General features: G+C 43.7%; 1 protein-coding gene across 1 annotated transcript; it reads left to right on the forward strand.

Moving 5' to 3' along the window:
* Positions 1-469: 469 nt before the first annotated feature.
* On the forward strand, positions 470-18,590 carry T265_11223 (hypothetical protein; the record flags this gene model as incomplete). The annotated part of the gene is made up of 3 exons (XM_009177825.1): positions 470-548; positions 12,774-12,935; positions 18,454-18,590. 3 exons carry the CDS (start codon positions 470-472, stop codon positions 18,588-18,590), a joined length of 378 nt encoding a protein of 125 aa, XP_009176089.1.
* Positions 18,591-22,611: the final 4,021 nt, after the last annotated feature.

Raw genomic sequence — 22,611 nt, forward strand, 5'->3', positions numbered from 1 at the left:
AGAATCCGCTTCCCGATTCTGCTTCTTATTTGTCACGGGCCGCTAAGGTACCCACACCGCTACATACGGCTAACGTTTTCTCACCCTTGACCTCGGATCGCGACGTGCGTTCAAGCGGATCTTCCTTTTCGCCGACATCCAAACACCTATCATTGGTGCAGATTTCCTGACCCATTACAATCTATCTGTCGACGTGCGACACAAACGTCTCTGAGACACACTTACTTCCCTCTCAGTCAACGGAGTTGGTGCCCCAAGTTCATCCACAGGTATCCGAGTTATCTTACCTGATTAACATTTTGCCGACATACTTAGGGATTTTCCAATCCTTACTCATCCATACCAGCACACTCAAACTGTCACTCATTCCGTCGTTCACCACATCCAGACGAGAGGTCCACCTGTCCATACCAGCCCCCGCCGACTTCATCCGGATAAGCTCCAAATCGCAAAACACGAGTTCGAACACATGCTCGAACTCCGCATCATTCACACTTCATCGAGTCATTGGTCGTCACCTCTATATATGGTACCTGATAAATCTGAAGGTGATTGAGGACCCTGTGGAGATTACCGTCGTCTAACGAACGACGAAATTGCCATGACGAATGAGTAAAATAACACTAAATAGGCCAGTTCTATAAGGATAGCACGTGTTTGCAAACATTTAAAAATAAAACCACATCGCATCCTCATAATACAGTATTTGCAGTTTTGGTGCGGTTTGTCAAGGCCGGTTGCTGCAAGGGTCAATATGGCTTCGCCCAGTAAACTGGAAGGTCTGCCATTCTTTGTTCGGCCGGAAGGACCAACATTAATTTTGAACCCATGCATCATTTTAGGACTCGTGTGACAGCAGTTTAGATTTAGTATCGTTCTCGTATAGGTGCCGGGGTATGCGAATTGCCTACATGATCTCAAGATGCATGTAAGTGTTTTATAGTGTCTTGCGTCACCTAGAGTTCAACAGGAAAAATAATTGGAGTTTTTGTGAACTGTCGCAGAAAACTATCTTCCAGTCGGGCACTAGCACTGAGAAGACCATTGAAAAACGTTTAGGTCGCTAAATTTTTACACAAGATTTTACTGCGTACCTTCGCGTCAGGTTTGTGGCTCGTGCCAGGCACTTTTGGAAGAGTCTTTTGCTGACCATATTGCGATATGAATCGTTCCCCTTTGATCAGTCCTTCAAGTAGTATTCGTGACTGTTTTGTCTTTCTTAACCTTTCCGCTGCGCAGGTAAGCACCCAAGACGAATTTTCAGAGTCAAGTTGGGGCTGCCTCGGTTTTATAAATCGGTCAGGTTGCTTAAGAATAACCTGAATGTTGTAAGCTGCATTGAATTATGTGTCTTGTACTATTTTACACGTTTCGAGGCGGGAGATTGTATACACAATGAATTCACCCTACAACCTTCTTGTTCTCACTGCTTGGTATGATCATATGTAGGTGGTTGCAAGATGTGTGGAATTCCCACCAATACCGCACAATAGTTCCACACAATAGTTTCACACAAAAGTACGGGTTCAAGTAGAACATGGGGTTGACGGAAACTCGGGTACTGCGCCAGCCTGATGACGCCTACGGAGAATGGCGAAGCCGATCATGAGCTGTCGAAGAGTTTTCAGCAACCTTGTGAATAGTTTCCCTTACGGGGAAACCATTTAACTTCCCCACCTGTCAGAGCTTATCATCAGTGTTTACTCTTGGTCTCATCGGAATTGATCAGAATGATCGCGTCAGATCGGAGAGAGAACCGTTCAAACGAGAGTGGTGTGGTTGTAAAATTGTATAGACCCTACAGCCAATTACAACCGAATGTTGTCCTCGAATAATTCGGCCTCATGTGTTTATGATCGCCATATCCATTATCTGCGAAACCGATGCGTGGTTGAATGCTGAGTGGATTGTAATTACGAACCAAACTTTTACGCTTGCCTCGTGTCTTCCCAAATCGATAACCCTTCAGACATCTAGTAATATCGGATATTATTCCCCCTTACGTAAGGTATCGCATTCGTGGTACCAAGAAACAGTTTGATGCGGTGAAATCTGTTATCCGGCACTTGCCCGGATGTACTCGCGTTTCAGAGGCTATTGTGATGGTATTCGAATGTACGGGCAAATCATGTGCATTGTAATAAAAAAAGCAATATTTTATTTCTGCACACTGGCAAAACTGGATGTATATTTTACTGAGCAAGTACAAATCAAGGCACAGCAAAATGTGGCAAACGTTCATCTGAACGGATGCAAAGTACTGATGTTTATTCGACTTTCTGAACTTCCTTCTGCATTATATAAAATAAAATGATGAGAAAATTCTCCGTAAATATTTCTACCATTCGGTCATGTGTGTAGATCAATATCACCATACCAACTTGAGTTAAATCTGGTGCCTTTATTAGGATAGTGTTTTTATCCTCATTTATCAAAGGTCAAACGTGGCGCTACTTTATTCCAAGCGTGAGGTAACGGAAATGTGGTCTAGAGATAGCCTGCTTTGGGCTAGATTCTGTCTAGTGACTAAGCTCGAGGTAGCCGCTTACTTACCGGAAGGGCTAGGGTTCGAACCCAATTGCGGAATCTTAACTGCTCCAGCTTAGGCTTGGGTAACCTGACATTATCCCAGCCTTTGTGCTTCGCTCGTATGGGAAGCCAGTTAGGCACCGGGAAGATGTTTTAGATGAGAAGTAGTTGGAGTAAGAGAAAGCCATCACTGAACTTACAATGAACGTAAAAGAATGCTATTTTTTTATGGATTTTGAACTTAGTCCGACTCCATATGTTGGATGAATTGAGAAAGCGGATCCTTAAAGCTACACGCCATCTACAGAGTGTCTGTTTAGTTAGTGTCAATTTCGGGTGAGGCAAAATTCTGGAGAAAAAGCTCAGACCGTGCACAGTTCGAAAGAAAGCTCAAAACAGTGCTCTCATGGTGTTTATGTATATTTACAAACTTCTGTCCCGCATTATATGGAACCAAAGAAGTTGCTTATTGACAACGGGTGCAATAGGTTAGACGGTGAACGTTGATTCCAGATTACCGTGAATCGCCTAGCCCACAGACAGTCTACGGTATTCACCAAAAATGCCCATTTTGTATTCGTGGAAATAGGGATTGAAGCTCACTCGAGGGTCGATATCACACTTATATGTGAAACTGGACCGCTATCTAGCCGAATAACTTCATTCGCAACCCGATATCATTTTATCACACCATACGACCTTTTCGATTATTCAGATTCCATGGTACATACCAAAGCATCAACCGGTCGCTACAAGACCGGCTACAACGCCATTTCTTGTCACACTGTCTTACTATGCTTTTGTGATGTTGGTCTTAGAGATGTAACAAATCAAAGCCAAAAATGTCTTCATTAAGTTCCTTGTAGAATGGCACAGAATGGGCCACTAGGAGCTCTGACAAGCACTACCACCGGAATGAAATCCTGTAATTTGGTTTCTCCTGCTTTCGACAAGCAAAAGTTCCTTCAGTGAGATTCTATCTGAGCAGTGAAGCCAGTCTATGCTGAAAAGCCGGGAAACGCCGTACAGCTGTCTCATGCACACCATCAGCCGTGGGCATCTTACGAAACTCAGCGAATCCAGAACGCAGGATCTTCCGACAGACATTTGAACACAACCGTACGGCCACGACCAACTGAACAACAGTGTGGTTAGGATGTCACAACCACGTACCCAGCTGAAGCCGAAAAGTTGAACTGCAACGATGCTGAGCATGTGAATTCCCCCAAACATAGAACTCTCATAAGCCATGTTCCAGCCGGTACGAGGTTGACAATCCCTTTTGTGGGAGGGACTAACTATACTAACCATGCGAGGAAATAATCATATAAGAACGTCAAATTTTGATAAAATACAGTTATAAATTTTCATGACACATGGGGCACACCCAACGCTTTTCCATACAGGCCACCTTTATCTTCCTTGAAAACCGCAACCATGATAACAGATGAAAACATTTTCGTTGAGAAGCCACCACGTTAGAAGTACAAACTACAGCTGCACTAGGGACTCTATTTTTAGTCCGAAATGGGGTGCGATTTAGATGTCGAAACGGACGTCCACTCATAACATCACCCAAACTGGTGACGACGCATTTGTAGCCAAATTGCTCAGCTCGGCAAAAAATCACTGACCGACAGTAGAACCTGAGCTACCCATGAAGCGGTGATACTACTGATGGAGGAGGCATGCGAGTAGCGTGTTTTCTTGTAAATTCGCTTCGCGTCTCTTGAAAAGTGAGATATTTTGCGGACTTTGTGGAGTCGCTTTGTAGCATTTGTTTGGACTTGAGGAACAGTCAGTCAGTATCCAGGAAAGTTCAAAAAGACGCGTTCAAAGAGAAGATGGATATTCGGTTTTTGTAAACAAGATGCATCCGAGAGTTTTGCTTCGCTGCCCAGTAGTCTGTAACGGTTCTGTTGGCATTTTCTAATAAATAACCCCGCGGCAAAGGCCTTCTTCCCTTCACCCATATTCTCTCCATTTGCAAACTTGAATGTACGACGTTAGAATTTAGGGGACAGAAACAATGTGTTAAAATACTGGTAAACCGGGCGCGTTTGCTCGTGGCTGTTTCGATGGTAGTCGATCTGTTCGCCTAGCTTGGAAGTCAGTTTACAAGTCTCCAGTCAAGAAGGTCAGTGCGCAGTTGAGTAGGTCGCTGCGTGCTAACCGTGTCTCTCCCCAACTGGACACGAAACGTTGGTAAGCTGATTGCCAAGCTCAGAGAACAGATCAATATCCATCTGATCAACCACCAATAAAACAAAAACGCACGTAGATGCACATTGCACAAATAGTCAGTCAGACAACTATCTTGTCATGTGAAGAACGGTATTATGCACCAGTAGGAACGGAATTGTCGAAGCTATAACCAGACTGGATTACTGTACTGTGTCTGATAGCAAATGTCCCAGAAATCAGAGCCTGTATTGGGCTACAGTTAGTCTAAGACGTCAAGAAGAAGGGAAGAAAATATGTGATTTTTATGACCACAGCTCGGAGACCCTCACTGTTCCATGCACCATACTGGTCACCGCTGGTGGTTGATTACAGAGCGGCTTGGTGGCCCACTTTAAAATTGTAATATTTACTGGAGAAATAGATTTATGTTAATCTGGAAGCTCGCGCAAGACTTTCGATCCTGTACTACTCGCACGCTTGACGGACAAACCACGTCAGAAAATGCATGGAAGTTGCCTCTGTATGCATTTATGTGATGGGATGTGAGTACGGAAATCGCCCCTGCTGATTGCAGATACACATTTAAGTTGAACAGGATAGAGTCGTATGGGGACTTTCGGCCTGTATAGGTACTTTTTAGACATTAGTAATGATGTGTAGTTTTGTGTATTCATCAAAGGTTCTAAATTTTTTTCCTTAAACGCCGCTGTTTACAAGATGAATAAAGCAAACAGTGTCACATTCAAATATAGAAAATTTACCCCCAATTTTTTGCTCTGTTTATGGAGAGAAAGATAGGGTAAAAATGAGCACTGAGTATACAATTGTTTGTAAGTGGTATTCGTCAATGGATTTTTCCTTCAGGTGGCTGATCCTACCTTCCGAGCAACTGCTGTCACTCACTCTGTTGAACCATCGTGTCTATCATACTTTAAACAACTGAGAAAAAATTCCGGTCATTCACACGTCAAACAAACACGATGTAGACAACTTGATGAAATATCGCTTACAACAAATTGCAGACACAAGTTGACATTCTAGAAAACTGATATCCACCTAGTGAAGGACGTTACACCTCGAAGTGTTGAGTGATCGATATTATGGCCCGATCCGTAACTAGTTTGGGCGATGGAAATTGATGCACGTCAAATGATTAGGTGACTGAGTAACATCTGGCGAATTGAAAGCAAGTACACTATCCAACAACTTCAGTTCCTCCAAGCATGCACCGGCACCCATGGGAAATTAGGAAGTTTAGCCATTCGCAAGTGATGAATCTATCTTCCTGTTGGCAGTGCATACTTGATTTCAGCGCAGACGGTTCGCGTCCAGGTCCAAAAACTCTAACCGTCCAGTTCGTTCCTTTATATCCTGCCTGCCATCGCGGTAATCGATGACCACCATTCCATTAGGACCTAACGGCGCTACCCCGTGAAGCACACATAAGAGACTTTCACGAACCTTTAAAATTTCGACTGAATAGCATCTAATATATTTCTCTTCATATCCATAACCGACCTTAGTGGTCTAAATTCCACTTGAGTTCAGGGTCGCCTGATCATTCATGTGCGTTTCGAGAACCCACAGTTGGGTGCGTTAAACCGCGCAATAGAGCGGGTGTCGTTTAGTGTGAGATTCCCATTCAGAATACATCAGTTTTCCAAGTTGCACTTATCTGACTTTTTATGAAAATGATATTTCGATCAGAATGAAGTTCAAAAGAGCTAATTATTGGACGCGAGGGAACTGTTATTATTAATACATGCAACATTAGATGCGCTCAAACATCTTATGTTCAATAACCTGGATGTTGTACATGCAGTGTTTTATTCTGTTGGACTCACGAGTTCCGCCATCAACTCCTATTGAGATAAACGGTATGGAAGAGAAGTTAAACAAGAGTGACGAAAAATTTAGGCTCAGTATCCCTTGAGGATAGGAGGCATCCCCGTTTAAGGAACACCCATTACCAGCAAGAATGTGACCAGAAGTCAAATTATCTAGGCATTCGATATCCAGGTTTGCTGTGGTAAACTCAGTTATCCTAATGGACCACTACGGTTGGTGTGGACCATATAGAAGATGTCGTATTTAACCGGTTAGATTGAAGTGATTGCTAGAGGACTACCACCCGAATGCCCAACAGTACGAAAACTAGTCCGGAAAGACCAGGATCTTCAAGCACAGCACCGAGCCATGCAACAGACAACACCACCTGGTTTGGCCAAGGCAAAATCCGTTGTGATTAGTTTGAAATTCCTGTTGCTACCACTATTAACTGACAAAACTCCTGCGTACGCGAGGGGCTCACCTGGCTTTTCTGCGGCACTATTTATGAAGGCAAAAGAGCATACTTGAAATTGCAATAAAATGAAACTAGGGCTAAACTACAAAGGACAAGCTGTGATCTTTATTACGTCCACAGTTAGTGACATGAATTTATATACAGCCACGAGAGGTGTGCCAGTTGTAATTCGTTCGTAGGTTGTCCCTTCAGATTATCCAGTCCCGGAAAACACAGACGTCAATGGTTTCGTTTCACTGCCCCTTTTTACTATGGCGTTTCAATCTGCAACTCACTGTATGTAAGTTTATATTCTCACTGTGTTATGTGACTTATCTTTAGAAATCAGCTCTGTTGAAAGTTATCAGAGGGGTTTCAACAACCTTAGTTGCGTATGATCTCTTTATTTCTTTATCTTTAGTTTGGGTTTTCATGGTAAACGGGGACCTACAACTTCGTTGGGTAACCGTTCCGTTAGTTAGGAATTCCTCAGAATGCGTGAAAATAGTCTTTATCGAACTAGCATTTTATTTTAGGTTTACTTCGTTATGGAGAGTCACATTCTACCATTTAAGAATGCAGATGCTTAACTTGGTAGGCGTCGTGCCATATCATTTGTGAGTTGCTCTGGGTAGTTTCTAATGGATTACATCACAATGCGTATTTTTATAGCAAGAATACTGGTTTTTATACTGTACGACCGTACCACTCATAATAAACACAATTTCAAATCAGTCCATGTACTAAGCTTACCCTACTTTGAATCTAAAATATTTGGGCACTGAACTTCCAGGACCCCTGAAATCTCTTTTGCAAATGTTTGCTTCATAATGCAAGGGTTGCACTCTTAGTTCCATTTGCCAGTAGGAACTGTCAAGAAAAAAGTCGGAATCAACTGATCAGATGAGGAAGTTACTTATCTGTGCGCAACTCAAGATGGCGAGAAAAGGGACTTCCCTGATATTTATTCAACTCCATAAGAAATCTTATTACTCGTACGATGTTTGGACCAGGCGATCTCAGGTGTACTCAGATGAACTTGAATGAAGTTCAAGATCTCGTAGAGAACTTATTTCGTGCACAGGGGGGTGATCTGCTTCATGCCTCACCGTTCCTCATATCTCACAGGTACAAACTGATTAGCATAAGATTAACCAGAGACTGCATAAAGGATACACTGAAATGTATTTCTGATGTGAAATTTCAATCAGTTTTTTTACCCGAAAAGCAATATGGTTTCTTCGTAACCGCAGGAACTGCCTTGGAAAACCCGTTCCACCTTCTGCTATGCAGTCGAGTTTGTACTTGTGCTTGCACGGCTTCCGCGTAGTGTTGTCAAACAAGCAATGATCAACTTAAATCAGCGCTTCCAACAAGACTTCGAAGAAGAGAACGGCACGACTGTATGGGGCTGGTCAGGTTGTATCTACGCAGTAGAGACTTTCTCAATATGCGTCTTTCGCAACGCCTGATTAAAACCAGAATGAATGGTATTCTGGGACAGGATATCTAAAGACAAAATATCACGGTGACCAGATTTCTCATCTGTCGTGGACTGCGGCTCTTCTTAATTTTTGTGACCAGAAATTCCGCCAGAGTGGGTACAGAAGTCTTGAAGATCTCACCAAATAGGACACAGTTACACTTACAAACATTAAAGGGAACACATAAATTTACACACGGACGGTATAATTTCACACGTTGTTCGTACTGAAGAGACCAACACAGAAAAAGGAGAGATTTGTTCTCTCCTTGTGGGTGAAAACTGCACACTGGCTCACTCTTGACTAGGAACTCTGTAGTGGACGCTTCAGGGGAGGGACCCTTTTCAAACTGAAAGTAGCTGATCACAGACAGTCCCACTTCCTGATTATTGAATGCACTTTCCAAAATTAATACAACATGTGGAAATATATTTCACACTAATTCTGTTTCTGTAAGACGGCTTCCAACTGCGCTAGAGCAGAGGCTAACATACAAAGCAACGGACGAAGGGGCTAATCAGACGAAGAAATATCAGCGTTTTTTCTAAATAAAGGCAACCATATTTGAACGAAATACACGCCTAACTACACAATGACAACGCTACCTCAATTTAGGACAGGCATCTAAGTCGCGTATAAATCCAGTGCCATTAACCATTGTGACTTGATCATGTGCTGCGCCTGCCAAAACGGCGTCTACCGCAACCAGTGTTGTTCTCCATGTGTCCTTCAAAATGACTCAAACCGTGGGTTGTACAACCTAAGAGTGGGCAGAAGGGTGTGACAGGGACAACGAAGAAACCAGGTATTGTTTGTACAGTCCGCTTTCAGGATTGGGTCCTATATAAAGATCTAGACGCTTGGTGGGTGACATTACAAGAAAACAGCAGCTGAACGATACTAGTGACGTTCATGCCGTCAGTTCTCTCCAGCTTGTCTGATTGGGTACATCTGGGCCTAGGTACCTCAGAATGGTTGCGACAGACCAGCAACAAGTCCCCTCCCCCACCGACATTTATCTTCTTTTTACTGTACGACTCTAAATGTAATTTGCTAAACTTTGTGGTAGTAGCACAATGAAACATCATTGCTGCCTCTGTGAGGATGATGATGGTTCTGTATGTCTAAGCCTTTCTTCTACTGAAATCATACTGGACTGCACTAGAAATCATCGAAGAGGTCTGATCAGATAGACCAAACTGCATTTGTTGGCACCGAACATAGGCTAGTCGGACGTAGGTTATCTGGGTCAGGCTGACGGCTACCTTTGTGGCACAGGGTAACATTTGCTTCATGCGCTGCCAGGAAAAGCATGGTGTCAGAAAACTTCCGGTAGAATATTGTGGGTGGTTTAAAATGATCCCTTAGTACTTGTACTGCGGCATTTTGTAGTTAATAGCTTTCGTTTTACGGCCACTACGGGTGGTATGTGCCAGAAATGTTATACTGGTGGCTGTTTATGTGCGTTTAGTTGCCACTGACCAGGTGATTGTTGGCTTGTCAACAGAGCTTGGGAACTGGTTCTCAAACGTTCCGTCACTGCACAAAGAGACTTCATCAATGGCCGTATCGCTTTGTAGAGAGCTTTCAAACTGGCCAACTTCTCCTGAGCAGGAAGCTAGACGTTTTCTGAGTTGAGGCTGTTGCGTGAGTCTGTTGGTTTCGGACCGGCAATCAGCGGCGGCGTGCTCAAAACACCGGTGTATGAGTGGCGTATAGTTTCGTGTCATGGACATATCTTACTGACTGCGGCAAATCAAAGTTTATTTTCGATGCTCAAATCATGAACCTTATCGTGCGTTAAACGAGTCGGCCAACTTCCAGGATTGATGTCTCAGCGCTCTTGCAGTTTGCCAGTGCAAGCATGTATTGGACGTCGGTTGTGCATATACAACCGATTTAAAACGCTGCTGCTGGCTACGTAGTTTGGAAAATTTACCTGAGAGGTCAATTTTGCTCGCTTGTTTTTTTCTTTTACTCTGAGGACGCATATATACATACATACAAAAACGATCTACTACTTATTAGCTTTTCGCCTCCAGTAGCTTGACACTGAATGAGTCAGCTGGCCTACAGACAACTCTTTTGTCCCAGGGAGCATAACAAGAAAGCCCGTTGGGTAAGAATCCAATCAATTTTATCGTACGCAAATAGGAATGCCCCTATACCCCTGCTGGAGCTGAAGAGGATTCCGAGCAGTGTTGGGTAGCCAGCCTGGATAGAACCCAGTCTTATGTAGGTCTAGTCAATCCAGAAAGTAGGCTAGTAACCTTCGTTTGTGTATGAAACTTGATCCACATAACACCTCTACTTATCTGAGCCGGTGATAGGGGTGTGGGTGGGCACGTTCAGATAAATGAATCAATGTGCCCTTGTAAAGTCTCCCTTGAAACATCATTGCTGCCTCTGTGAGGATGATGATGGTTCTGTATGTCTAAGCCTTTCTTCTACTGAAATCATACTGGACTGCACTAGAAATCATCGAAGAGGTCTGATCAGATAGACCAAACTGCATTTGTTGGCACCGAACATAGGCTAGTCGGACGTAGGTTATCTGGGTCAGGCTGACGGCTACCTTTGTGGCACAGGGTAACATTTGCTTCATGCGCTGCCAGGAAAAGCATGGTGTCAGAAAACTTCCGGTAGAATATTGTGGGTGGTTTAAAATGATCCCTTAGTACTTGTACTGCGGCATTTTGTAGTTAATAGCTTTCGTTTTACGGCCACTACGGGTGGTATGTGCCAGAAATGTTATACTGGTGGCTGTTTATGTGCGTTTAGTTGCCACTGACCAGGTGATTGTTGGCTTGTCAACAGAGCTTGGGAACTGGTTCTCAAACGTTCCGTCACTGCACAAAGAGACTTCATCAATGGCCGTATCGCTTTGTAGAGAGCTTTCAAACTGGCCAACTTCTCCTGAGCAGGAAGCTAGACGTTTTCTGAGTTGAGGCTGTTGCGTGAGTCTGTTGGTTTCGGACCGGCAATCAGCGGCGGCGTGCTCAAAACACCGGTGTATGAGTGGCGTATAGTTTCGTGTCATGGACATATCTTACTGACTGCGGCAAATCAAAGTTTATTTTCGATGCTCAAATCATGAACCTTATCGTGCGTTAAACGAGTCGGCCAACTTCCAGGATTGATGTCTCAGCGCTCTTGCAGTTTGCCAGTGCAAGCATGTATTGGACGTCGGTTGTGCATATACAACCGATTTAAAACGCTGCTGCTGGCTACGTAGTTTGGAAAATTTACCTGAGAGGTCAATTTTGCTCGCTTGTTTTTTTCTTTTACTCTGAGGACGCATATATACATACATACAAAAACGATCTACTACTTATTAGCTTTTCGCCTCCAGTAGCTTGACACTGAATGAGTCAGCTGGCCTACAGACAACTCTTTTGTCCCAGGGAGCATAACAAGAAAGCCCGTTGGGTAAGAATCCAATCAATTTTATCGTACGCAAATAGGAATGCCCCTATACCCCTGCTGGAGCTGAAGAGGATTCCGAGCAGTGTTGGGTAGCCAGCCTGGATAGAACCCAGTCTTATGTAGGTCTAGTCAATCCAGAAAGTAGGCTAGTAACCTTCGTTTGTGTATGAAACTTGATCCACATAACACCTCTACTTATCTGAGCCGGTGATAGGGGTGTGGGTGGGCACGTTCAGATAAATGAATCAATGTGCCCTTGTAAAGTCTCCCTAATAGGATCGCTACACTGTTTCGGAATGATTGGTGTTTTGGGACCAGAATCACACCGTTAGTTATTGCTAGTCCTTGTTTGGGAACCAGTCGGCACACGGCTTTCTAGTCTCGAGTAGCTTGTCTTCGAAACAAACACGACTGTGTAGTAAGAATATTAAGCACGACAAAGTGGCAATCTATTTGTTTTTGGGGTTTTGACTTGGATAGTTTGTCGAATTTATTAGATTTCAGAGTGTGGCCACAAAATATGCGTATTTTCTCCAAGTAAGTTATGAAATTTGACTGCTCAATTAACAAAATGGCCAAGATGACCCGGAATGTTGTTCTTGGAATTGCCGGCCACACAAAACCAACTAACATAAAATTTAACTGATTCAAAGCAATGTGAAAGTTCGTATGATAATAGCCGATACAGGCCGAAGGATTATACTCAATCAACTAACGATATAAATATTGCAATAACAACGCATAATAATAGTTCCAGGGATTGTGGATACACAGAGTGCTTAGATGATCAAATTTGGGGCTACCGCGATGTGAAAAATGGAACCAATTCAGTCAGTTACCAGAATATTCCACTCTTCGTTCTAAAGGTAGAAATCTACAAGCACAAGAACCTTGCGAAGAGGATCGCCTTCTTGTTTTTCTGTATAAAGCCACTATACCAGTCCCTCGTCTCATAAAAGGTTTGATTGTGCACCACAGTCAGACTAGGTCTTCTGGTGAGAAAGATGAGAATTTCAGCTGGGTTCCAGGTGAGTCTGTCGCAAAACCAAATTAGTTTGCAAATGAGTGTATTTCGCTAATTTCGTGCAATTTGGTTCCAAGTGGAACATAAGGTTAACAGAAACTCGAGGACTGCGCCTACTTGATGAGCCCCAAGAAAGGCAAAACCGGTCGTGGGCTGTTGATGAATTTTCAGCAACCTTATGAGTAGTGCATTACGATTATACATACATCGCGATATCTCGAATACCGAAGCGACTGAAGCACGAGGCGGCCTGATACAGCACATTCAGTTGCCTGGAAACATCACAAACGAGAGATTCAGCTGGGCTCCAGGTGTGTCTCTCGCAAAACCAAATTGGTTCGCAAATGAGTGTATTTCTCTAAGATCTTCTGATGCTTTTGTTTCAAATTTTGTAGCCTAAAACTACTCAATCAGAACTCAAGGTGGACGGGCTCTGCTTACCTGATGAGCCGCAACGAAGGTGAAACCGATTATGGGTTATTGCAAAGTCTCTAGCATAGTTCCACAAAAACCCATTGCAAGGTCAACTCATGTAGCGTGTGATACTCGTGTGATTACTCGTGCTACCTGTGACAAGAAAGAGGTCACTGCGGAAATCATGTCCTTCTGACTTTTCTTTTCATCCGGTCACCCCTAGGTGAAACTAGCCAAATTCACGTGCACAGCAAAAAACGTGAGGGGTTCAGTCAACCACATGGTGAGGTGCGCCATATCGATATCACAAGGTGTTGTGCAATTAATTCGCATGCAGGCCCAATCAAATTCGATGGCCGTTTATGTTTCAGATAGACTAGGGGTTGTAGGTCATGACGCTGAATTTCGATCCATTTTGAGATTCACAATGGGGAAATCGAGGCAGTCTTAGTATGAGTGGAAGACATCTTCTTCGTCACAGGGAGTTGACGCAGATGAACTCAAGCCGGACGTCTGCCAATTGCACTCAGGTGTATAATATTATGTACTACGACCCCATCCGACGTTATACCTGGTGTATTCTATAAACGCAGTAGCCAAATAACAGTATCATCCGACTACTGGAAGACTACTTAATGAGTAATCATTTACAAACCTCTGACCTACACGGGCAAGTTTGACAATTTTTAAGACCATTATTTTCTCTAACTGTAGTCATTTATGGCATTAAACAACGTTCCACCAAAAACTTCATCATTTCTGGTTGGATAGTAGGTAAATCAAGTTTCTGGTGTTTTCAAGGCGTTCAGACTGATGCTTAATTACAGATCTTATCTGCATGCCTATTCTTAGATGAAGAAGACTTACGTCCAAATGGATAGCCTTTAAGGAGAAAACGTCCGGAATGGTTAGACACATTGTAGCATCTGACGAACAAAAGAAAGTGCACTGAAGTTTAGGTCACCCGTCATCTCTTACATACGGATGCTCAGTTTATAGTGCCAACCTGTGGTATTCTGAATCGGTGAACTTTTAGGTGAAATTTCTATGCTAACTCCTTTCCCAAGGTGGACAGCATCCACTTCGCCCGTTTTGAGTGTGCAAATACGTTGTGGAATTAAATGGAACTGCATGAATTTTGAATCCAGAAATAGGTTTGGGCTTGTCAGTCTCTTGTCAGTCTATTTGTCCATACTATCTGCAGTCAGAGACAGCTGTGTTGGTGATTGCGAAGGAATTTTGTTTTGGGAACGAAGTGGCCCACAGTAAATGGAATAACGTGTACTGTTAATGACATTTGCGGGTCCAGTTATTTATGTAGAATAAGCCACCATATCTGTCTGTTACAAAAGGCCAACACATTGTCAAAAGACTATCTGTTCATTCCATTTTACTCTTATTCTCGACTCAGTGAACATCGTATCTCGTAAAAATTCAATCCAAACAAGCTTCACTAGTAAGCCGAGCAAAGTACGTGTCATGGGGGCAGACAGTTTTCCATGAGCTCCAGACGGATCAATTATTTTTTACGCATATAACCGCTAGTGAATTGAGTTTTGTCCAGCTCCAGCGAGGTCAAACACGAGCCGAGTTCAGGCGAAAAGTGTAGAACACATGTTTTATGGATAGTTAGAAACTAATGGAAACTATCGCGGAGAGTTGGCGGAGCTGCGGAGAAACGTGTGGATTATTCGGCGTGTTGAATAAGCATGCATGATGACTGCTGGGGGTTTATCAGATTGTACAGTACGCAGGTGACTACCTTATATGGGCATATTACTACAGCCCAGTTATTGTATAAGAATTGTCGAAATAAATTTGTGTGACCATCTGCTACTTGCAGTGGTTCACCTATCCGGGGGACAGCACCTAAATCTTCGTCTAAACAATCCTTTGGGTTAGTAAAAACAAGTGGACCAAGAGCTTGGTATTTCAAATGAAGTTCTGCGTTTAAAGTGAAGTCAGTCTGCATCAAAATCCTACGGGCATTGTACAGCTGTTCCCTTCTCATTGTTAATCACCAGCGGTTCGCATCTCACAAATCCCTACACGGAATCGAACCCAGGACTGTTCGTGGTGGTTGGAGACTAAGACAGTTTTCCCGAGTGGCCAGTCCGCAGTATCGCCATCTTGTGCCCAGACAGGTTGAAGCGTCCCTTGTTCTTCAACTACGGAGGTCGCCTAGCATTTTACCACTTGATAGTATTTCCTTCAAAGGTCCAACAAAGCATCCCTCACTGTATGTGTTATATGATGTCACGAGGACAAAGTTGTCCTGAGTTTCCAAAACTAAAGCATCGAAGACCATCATCTAAGCACTCAGAGTGTCGAAACTGCCGAAATTCGAGTGCAGCAGAAATGGTACAACACATCAGCAATTTTGCTGCTTGCTTCAAAAGACATCATAATCTCCTGGTCGAAGAGACCTTCAAACAAAAGATGTTTCCATCCATGACCGAAGATGTTGAATCTGGATCGTGCCACACCATGTTTGTGCTGCCGGACTGGTTATCCGGATTTTCCGCGGGTCCACCGCTTCTTTGCGGTGGATCTCATCGCAATCGATGCTCCCACGCCTCACAGAGCTGATGGGAAAAACGGTTATCTCACTCTACCTCGAATGACTCAAAAATACAAAGTGCATATTTGATTGGGTTTAACGGATATTTAATATCTGCCTAGGTGACGAAGATCTAGATCAGTCGACAAACAAGAATCTAGAAAATGGTTCAACACAAATAACTTTTTATTGCCGGACCAAGTATACATCCAGAATTCACGTGAAAAATCAGTTTGCTCTTCCAGAAGGTTTCGTTTTGTGCAATTATCTGAATAGATTATGGCCACTGGGTCGGGCAGCGACGGAAATTGCACCAGTATAAGATAGGAACATGTGAACTGAAAGGTGAGCAAGGAGACTACTCAGTTGTCCAACTAGATCTAGAGAGTTCATTAACCTCAGGTGTAAGCAGGAATCAAGTACAAACAAGCCGGTTTTTGGAAAAAGCAGCCTAGCTATCTTCCGTTTAGTATTTTAGATTCGGTGGACAAAAAACGATCCTAACACTAGCAGACGTCATGCGGATTAGATAAGCCATACATCGATACAAGAAGCATAGAGGGTATCGTGTACCATACTCGATTCAGATCATCGGGTATTTTATGGCAGACTTTTAGATAATGACATAGATCACAAGTCCCCAAACGGATCAAGGTCGCAATGAAACAAATAACCTACAAAGTGCGCAGCAAAATCACAATTAGATTTCCTGGACAGTTTCGACAGTGAAGTTTGTTACGGATAAGATTCTCCCAAGAATCATCTAAACAAAAGCATTTTGGTCCCCTCCAGCTATATGTCCTACGGAAATTTAAAGCGCCCTGTTATGACTACACCGGAGCTGGTAATTCCTAACCAGCATTATTGCAGTCTGGACCGTGATCTTGCCCATTGACCGATATCACCATGTCGCACGACAAAAATGGGTGATGCTGGACACTAGCTGACGAATAAGCAGACGAAAAGCTATTAGTAGAGGTGAAATGTAACAATTTCAGATGAATTCTGGGAGCTAAGTCGTCGGAGAAGCCTAGATAAAAATTAGCACCGGCTTCTCAAGTCACCAAGAGATTACACCCAAAAATGGAAATTTGAAAATTGCCTATATATATAAACACACCCTGTAGAGATCTCAGTAAGTACCAAGACTCATAGGGGCACAAAGTTGAGAGAATAAAATACTGAAAAGCCCTCAGTACCAAATGGCCTACAGCGCATTCCATGGACATCTCTACTAGTGATCAAGATACAGTTCACAGCGCAAAAAATCAACACCGCCTGGCCAAAAGTGCAAAGAAATATCTTCGTGTCGTCAAAATGATGGATGAGAAAATATCAAATCGCCGAGACAAACCGACAAACTTTCCAAAATACCACAGTCACAATAAATTGGACCCCAGAAAACTGGTTCCCTGGAGGGCCAGATAAGTCTATGACTTATAAGCACTACTCCGAAGAGTTAGAACACGGTTTCCGGAATAACAAAACTAGACATTTGATTTTGACTTCACTCCCTAGTTCGCTTCATATCACAACAGCATGTGACATGGTTAGTGTGATTGTTGGTATGATTGTTCAGGAGAGGTGACGTGCGACGGCCAGTGGCGAAAATATCCATAAAAACGTACCTGCAACTGGTTGACCTGCATCGAAGAACATCAAAATGATGCGCAATTAGTGCATGACACACGGTAAATTTGTCAAACCGAGTAGTCAGGGTCACGTTTGATCTCATGTACATATTGAAACATGTCAGTGGGAGAGCACTGGGTGTAGTCACGTGTAGACAGTGGCATATTCATGTTCCCTGGTTTAGCATGAAGTACACACACTAAGTTCACACGGTAATTACGTATTTGATTAATCCAAAGAACGTTGAACTGCCTTAAAAATCAACACTAAATTTTACCTTTAACTTTCAACCAAGGGTAGGCCATATCACAAAATCCTTCTAGTTGGTCATCTGAAATAACTAGTTGGATCGAGTGCAAGATGGGGCTAGAATGTTTCTGTAAACGAACCTGCAACAGGTGCACCTGTATGAAGTTAAACGGAAATGATGGCAGTCGAGAGACGATCAGCAATCAGTGTGGTAGACTGAGTGATCAGGCAAATTTTGATCTCATTCACATATTGAAAAATGCAGGGTACACTGAGGTCTTAGTTGTTGAAATTATCGCGCATCTCACCTTCCAAATGGAGATTTAGATAGAGCACAGCCCCCCTTATGGGTTGTCCGCGGATTCACCTAATGACAGTAATACTAGTTCTACAGAACAATGAGTCATCCATCGCCTATCTATTGGTTTCGATCTCACAACCAATCTGACGAAATCAGGTTGACAGGTTTCGCTACTCCGTTCGGATATGTGGACTCCTCGGGTATTCTGAAATGAGACGTTCAGATGTTTCTAGAAAATACAAACCTATACTTAGGTAGTGGGCAGCAACTCAATGTGAGAGCGCTTTCGGTATCACTTCGGCGACTGCGTGCGAACTGTCCCTCTACATGAATGTGAATCCCATGCTAATTTCATCTCCCCCATAGAAAATATTGGCCAATTCATAATCGCGAACATCGAGTCAGAGAGCTGTTGGGCCTGGAAACCGGACAAGTTGGATATTCAGCCAACGGGTATGCGTTGGGTTAACCAAATAACAGGATACACAAACTGGTATAGATGACGGTGAAAAGTTCGCCAATGAACTGATTTTACCAAGTCCCTTTGAATAGATTCTGTCGTCGACGAGGATGGAAGCCACATTCCGCACGCATAATCGGAGAAAGCGAAATCTGCAGAGAAGCCCCCGTAAACTGAGCATTTCAGTACGCTCCGTCCACACTGGAACTAAAAGTAACTTACAAAATGACGAGGGCGAGGAGGGAATGCGGTCGAAACATGTCTTTGAAGTGGACCAAATGTAGGTGTATTTGGAGTTCGGGTTATTAATAGAGCAATTAAATGGTATCTGAGCCGGGCGGTGTTGCCTTGTAATAGAAGGGTTCTGTTTGAATCAGGAAAGCCTCAGTTATAAAATAGCTGATTAATCAGCGAGCGCACACCACAAGAAAACAAAGATGCTAATCCGTGACAATCGTCGTCACCAACTAGACAAAAGACGCATAGGAGGTAGTAGCCGAAAGTCAGCAAATATGAGGTAACTGTTATAACATCCAAATCATGTTCGTCCGTGTGTCGGCACCACAGATGCGAAACACACAAACAGAACGCGAGGTAACTTGTATTAACGGTTTTATGAATTATTCTCCAATGTGGTCAGGTCTGTTTCCTGACAACCGTGAACAAAAATGCGACACGGAGGGTTTCTGCATCAGCCGCCAGAATTCCGTCAGAAACTGAACTCGCCGAGCTCGCTCGTCATTCGGACACGTGACACGCCCACAATCTGCATCATAGCCCGATGCATTTCATGATCGGAAAATGACAGACGATTTGCCCACTCAAACAGTCTTTCGTGCGTTCAAAGCCGATGTACCACGATGGAAAACCCTCTCCAATTAGTTCAGCTTGGCAAACAACTTCCACATGAGTCAACCGAATCTGAGTTCTAGTTATCCGTTTCAGTCACAGAGTATGTGATTCGACATTGCACTGGACTACAAGATTGATGCCAAGACTCACAAGCTGAACCATACGTCATTGCCTGCTTAAACCGCATGCGAGTAAAATCGCGCGGTTTCGACTACTACTAATAATAACCGAGACACATGTATAGGTTCGCTTGCAAAGTTGACGCTTCGTGCAAACTGATGCAAAATACATGAATCTGACAAAATTCCGCCTTACCCGGACGACTTTTAGCTGAGTAAAATGAGTAACATAGGTTTAGGAAAACATGAGACATAAAGACCTACATAATTTAGTCAGATATACAGGTAGGTGCACACTGTCTGTCTGACAAAATACTGAGGAATGAACAGAGGAGGGAAGCTTTCCCGAAGATCGTGGACCATATGAACATCGACCAAATCCCACCTAAATTCTCAAATTCCATCGCCTATGTTCGGTAACCCGCAAATCGATGTGGCCGAATGCTTTTGACCAAGGACATCCTCGAGAAACACCAGACAAACTTCGTGTTCATCGCACAGCGAAGTTTGAGGCAGCAGCACCGTTTATCTCAGAAAGTGCGAGTGAAGTAGATCAATTGATTTCCGATAGCATCAAGCCGAGTCTCTAGATATCTCGTGTAAATACAAATGTCCAGGTTCCCACAATGGCACATTGTCTCAATTAGAATGGGCGTTTCAGAAAACCTCCAACGGGAGAGTGCAAATCGGAAGCATGCTACTATAATACCCAGCCTCCAACGGCGACTGACACATATGTGCCGAGTGGATGTGAAAGAGGTTTCGGAGCAGCGTCAATGTGATCAGCTGCACGGATCAGCACAACCGTATTAGCCAAGAGCTTCGATTTCTGGATACCTTGTTCGAAAACCTTGAAGATGTTGAGGTTTCTCTCCTGAAATATGATACGCTAGCATACGAACGGCTGTATTGGCGGGAAGCTATTAGAACCGGATTTTGTCAACTCCACGTTCGCGAACTTCGACCCAGAGCGGGAACGTGAGTGATACACAAGGGAATTATCAGTGCGATTGGACGTGGAGAGCGAATCAGCCGCATCCACAGGCACTGGATGTGCACTGGATTGATCGATCACCGGGGGACACAAAGTAAGATGTCGGCGGAACGTCCACGATTGCGGTGCTGACCGTCTGCGCTTTCCAGACTCCCCAGAAAACGGAGTCTGTGACGGCGCTAAAAGCGTCTTTCCGGAACACACGCTCTGGAGATCCAACTTCGCAGAAATACTATGCTACACTGAGTGTTTCACGGTTCCCATCCCGCATTGGCGATAGATGGAACTTCCAATGAGTAGCAATAGCAGCAGACAGAATGAAACTCAGCATAGACAAGTTCTTTCTCGAATATAATATGCTCAATTTTATGCAGAACAGTGGTTTCGTTTCTGAAGTTGTTTCATTTTACGTCACATTTCACGAACACGGTAAACCAGAGCTTCAGTGCAAAGTCAACAGCAATATTCAATGCACTATTAGGCATTCAGATTTGGGTCATCGAAATCGTGACCGAAATCAATATGAAATCTGCCATACAGACCCACAAAATGTCCGAGATATCACAGTCACAAGAAATTGGGGCTCAGAAAACTGGTACCCGGAACCGCCAGATAAGTCCAATCATTGGTTTGTACACAAACAACACCGGACAATTCGAACACAGTTTCTGGAATAACAAAACCCGACATTAGATTCTGACCTAGTTTCCTAGTTCCCTTCATATCACAAAAGCCGTCTACCGAGACATCTGACATGATTAGTGTGATTGTTCAAGCGCGTTGACGTGCGACGAGGAGTGGCCAAAATATTCGTAACAACAAACCTGCAACTGGGGGACCTGTACAGGGAAACGCAGAAATGATGTGCAATTAGTGCATGATACACGGTAAATTAGTCAAACCGAGTAATCAAGGTCAGGTTTGATCTCATGTACATATTGAAACATGTCGGTGCGGGAGCACTGGGTGGAGTCACGTGTAGACAGTGGCATATTCATGTTCCCTGAAGTACACACTGAAGTACACACACTAAGTGGAGATTCAGGCGGAGCGAAACCGGTTGTGAGCTTTTAGCGGATTTCCTGTAATCGTACTAATCATTCTACACGTTTATTCTAACTGAATGACACTAGATTTATGGGTTACCGGGTGCAGGCGGTCATCCTGAACGTGACTACCCAAAAGTCGTGATATAAACCTGAAATAAGGTGATTGGCTACTGATCCAAGCAGGTAATCGCTCTAATCTTTCTACCTGTTTATTCCAGCTCCGATGTGTGCGAAAATGTTTCAGCCATGTTGTTATGTTTTCGAGCACAATCATCATCGTCGACAGCATGGCATCGTTTTTCAACACTGGTGTCTATCTGCTCAACCCCCTGTAAGTTTGGCCTTTCGGCCGCAAGCGCTTGAATAACAGCGTGGTTATCTCGCAACCAAAATGTACCATCTGTGAGCAGGCTTAATGAAACAAGCCACCAGTAACCCATGTATGCGACTATCCTTTATCGGATTCCAACGCGCCGGTTTGTTGCATCCACCTGTGTTGCTATCCGTAGGAAATATGGAAGCATGTCCGTGAGCTGTCCACCGTGCGGCTCTTTTCTCTCGGGTTTTAACCGAATATCAGGCATCCATCTTATTACACATGCCACTTAGCACAAACTGAAATCGATGATGTGTTGCGGGAGCATACGGTGCAGATGAATATGTGTGAAATCGCAACTGAACGTCAGTCCATAATGTGTGCTTGTACGCATGCATGCATGGTTGTATATATATCCCATTTCAAAAATACTGGGATTCTTGAACATTCCTCGTTTTTGTGCTGATCAACCGGCATAGGTCAATGTGGCAGGTCAGTTCGGAAACGAGCTGCTAGTCAAGTCACGATTCTATGGGATCGGAAAGGACGCATGGGGTTGACAGATATGGCTGTCGGAGGCGTAGGCTTTGGTCTGAACATCCAAACGTACAATGCGCTCGGTCTACACGAACCGGCCTCTATTTAAAGCCCAAGACTGCTTCGCATGCAAAGGCTAGAACTGAGGTTTGAGGACAGTGGATGGATTCTCGTGTGAGAGAAATCAACTGTTCTGT

Source organism: Opisthorchis viverrini (assembly GCF_000715545.1).
Source record: "Opisthorchis viverrini unplaced genomic scaffold opera_v5_477, whole genome shotgun sequence".
NCBI classification, from domain to species: Eukaryota; Metazoa; Platyhelminthes; class Trematoda; order Opisthorchiida; family Opisthorchiidae; genus Opisthorchis; species Opisthorchis viverrini.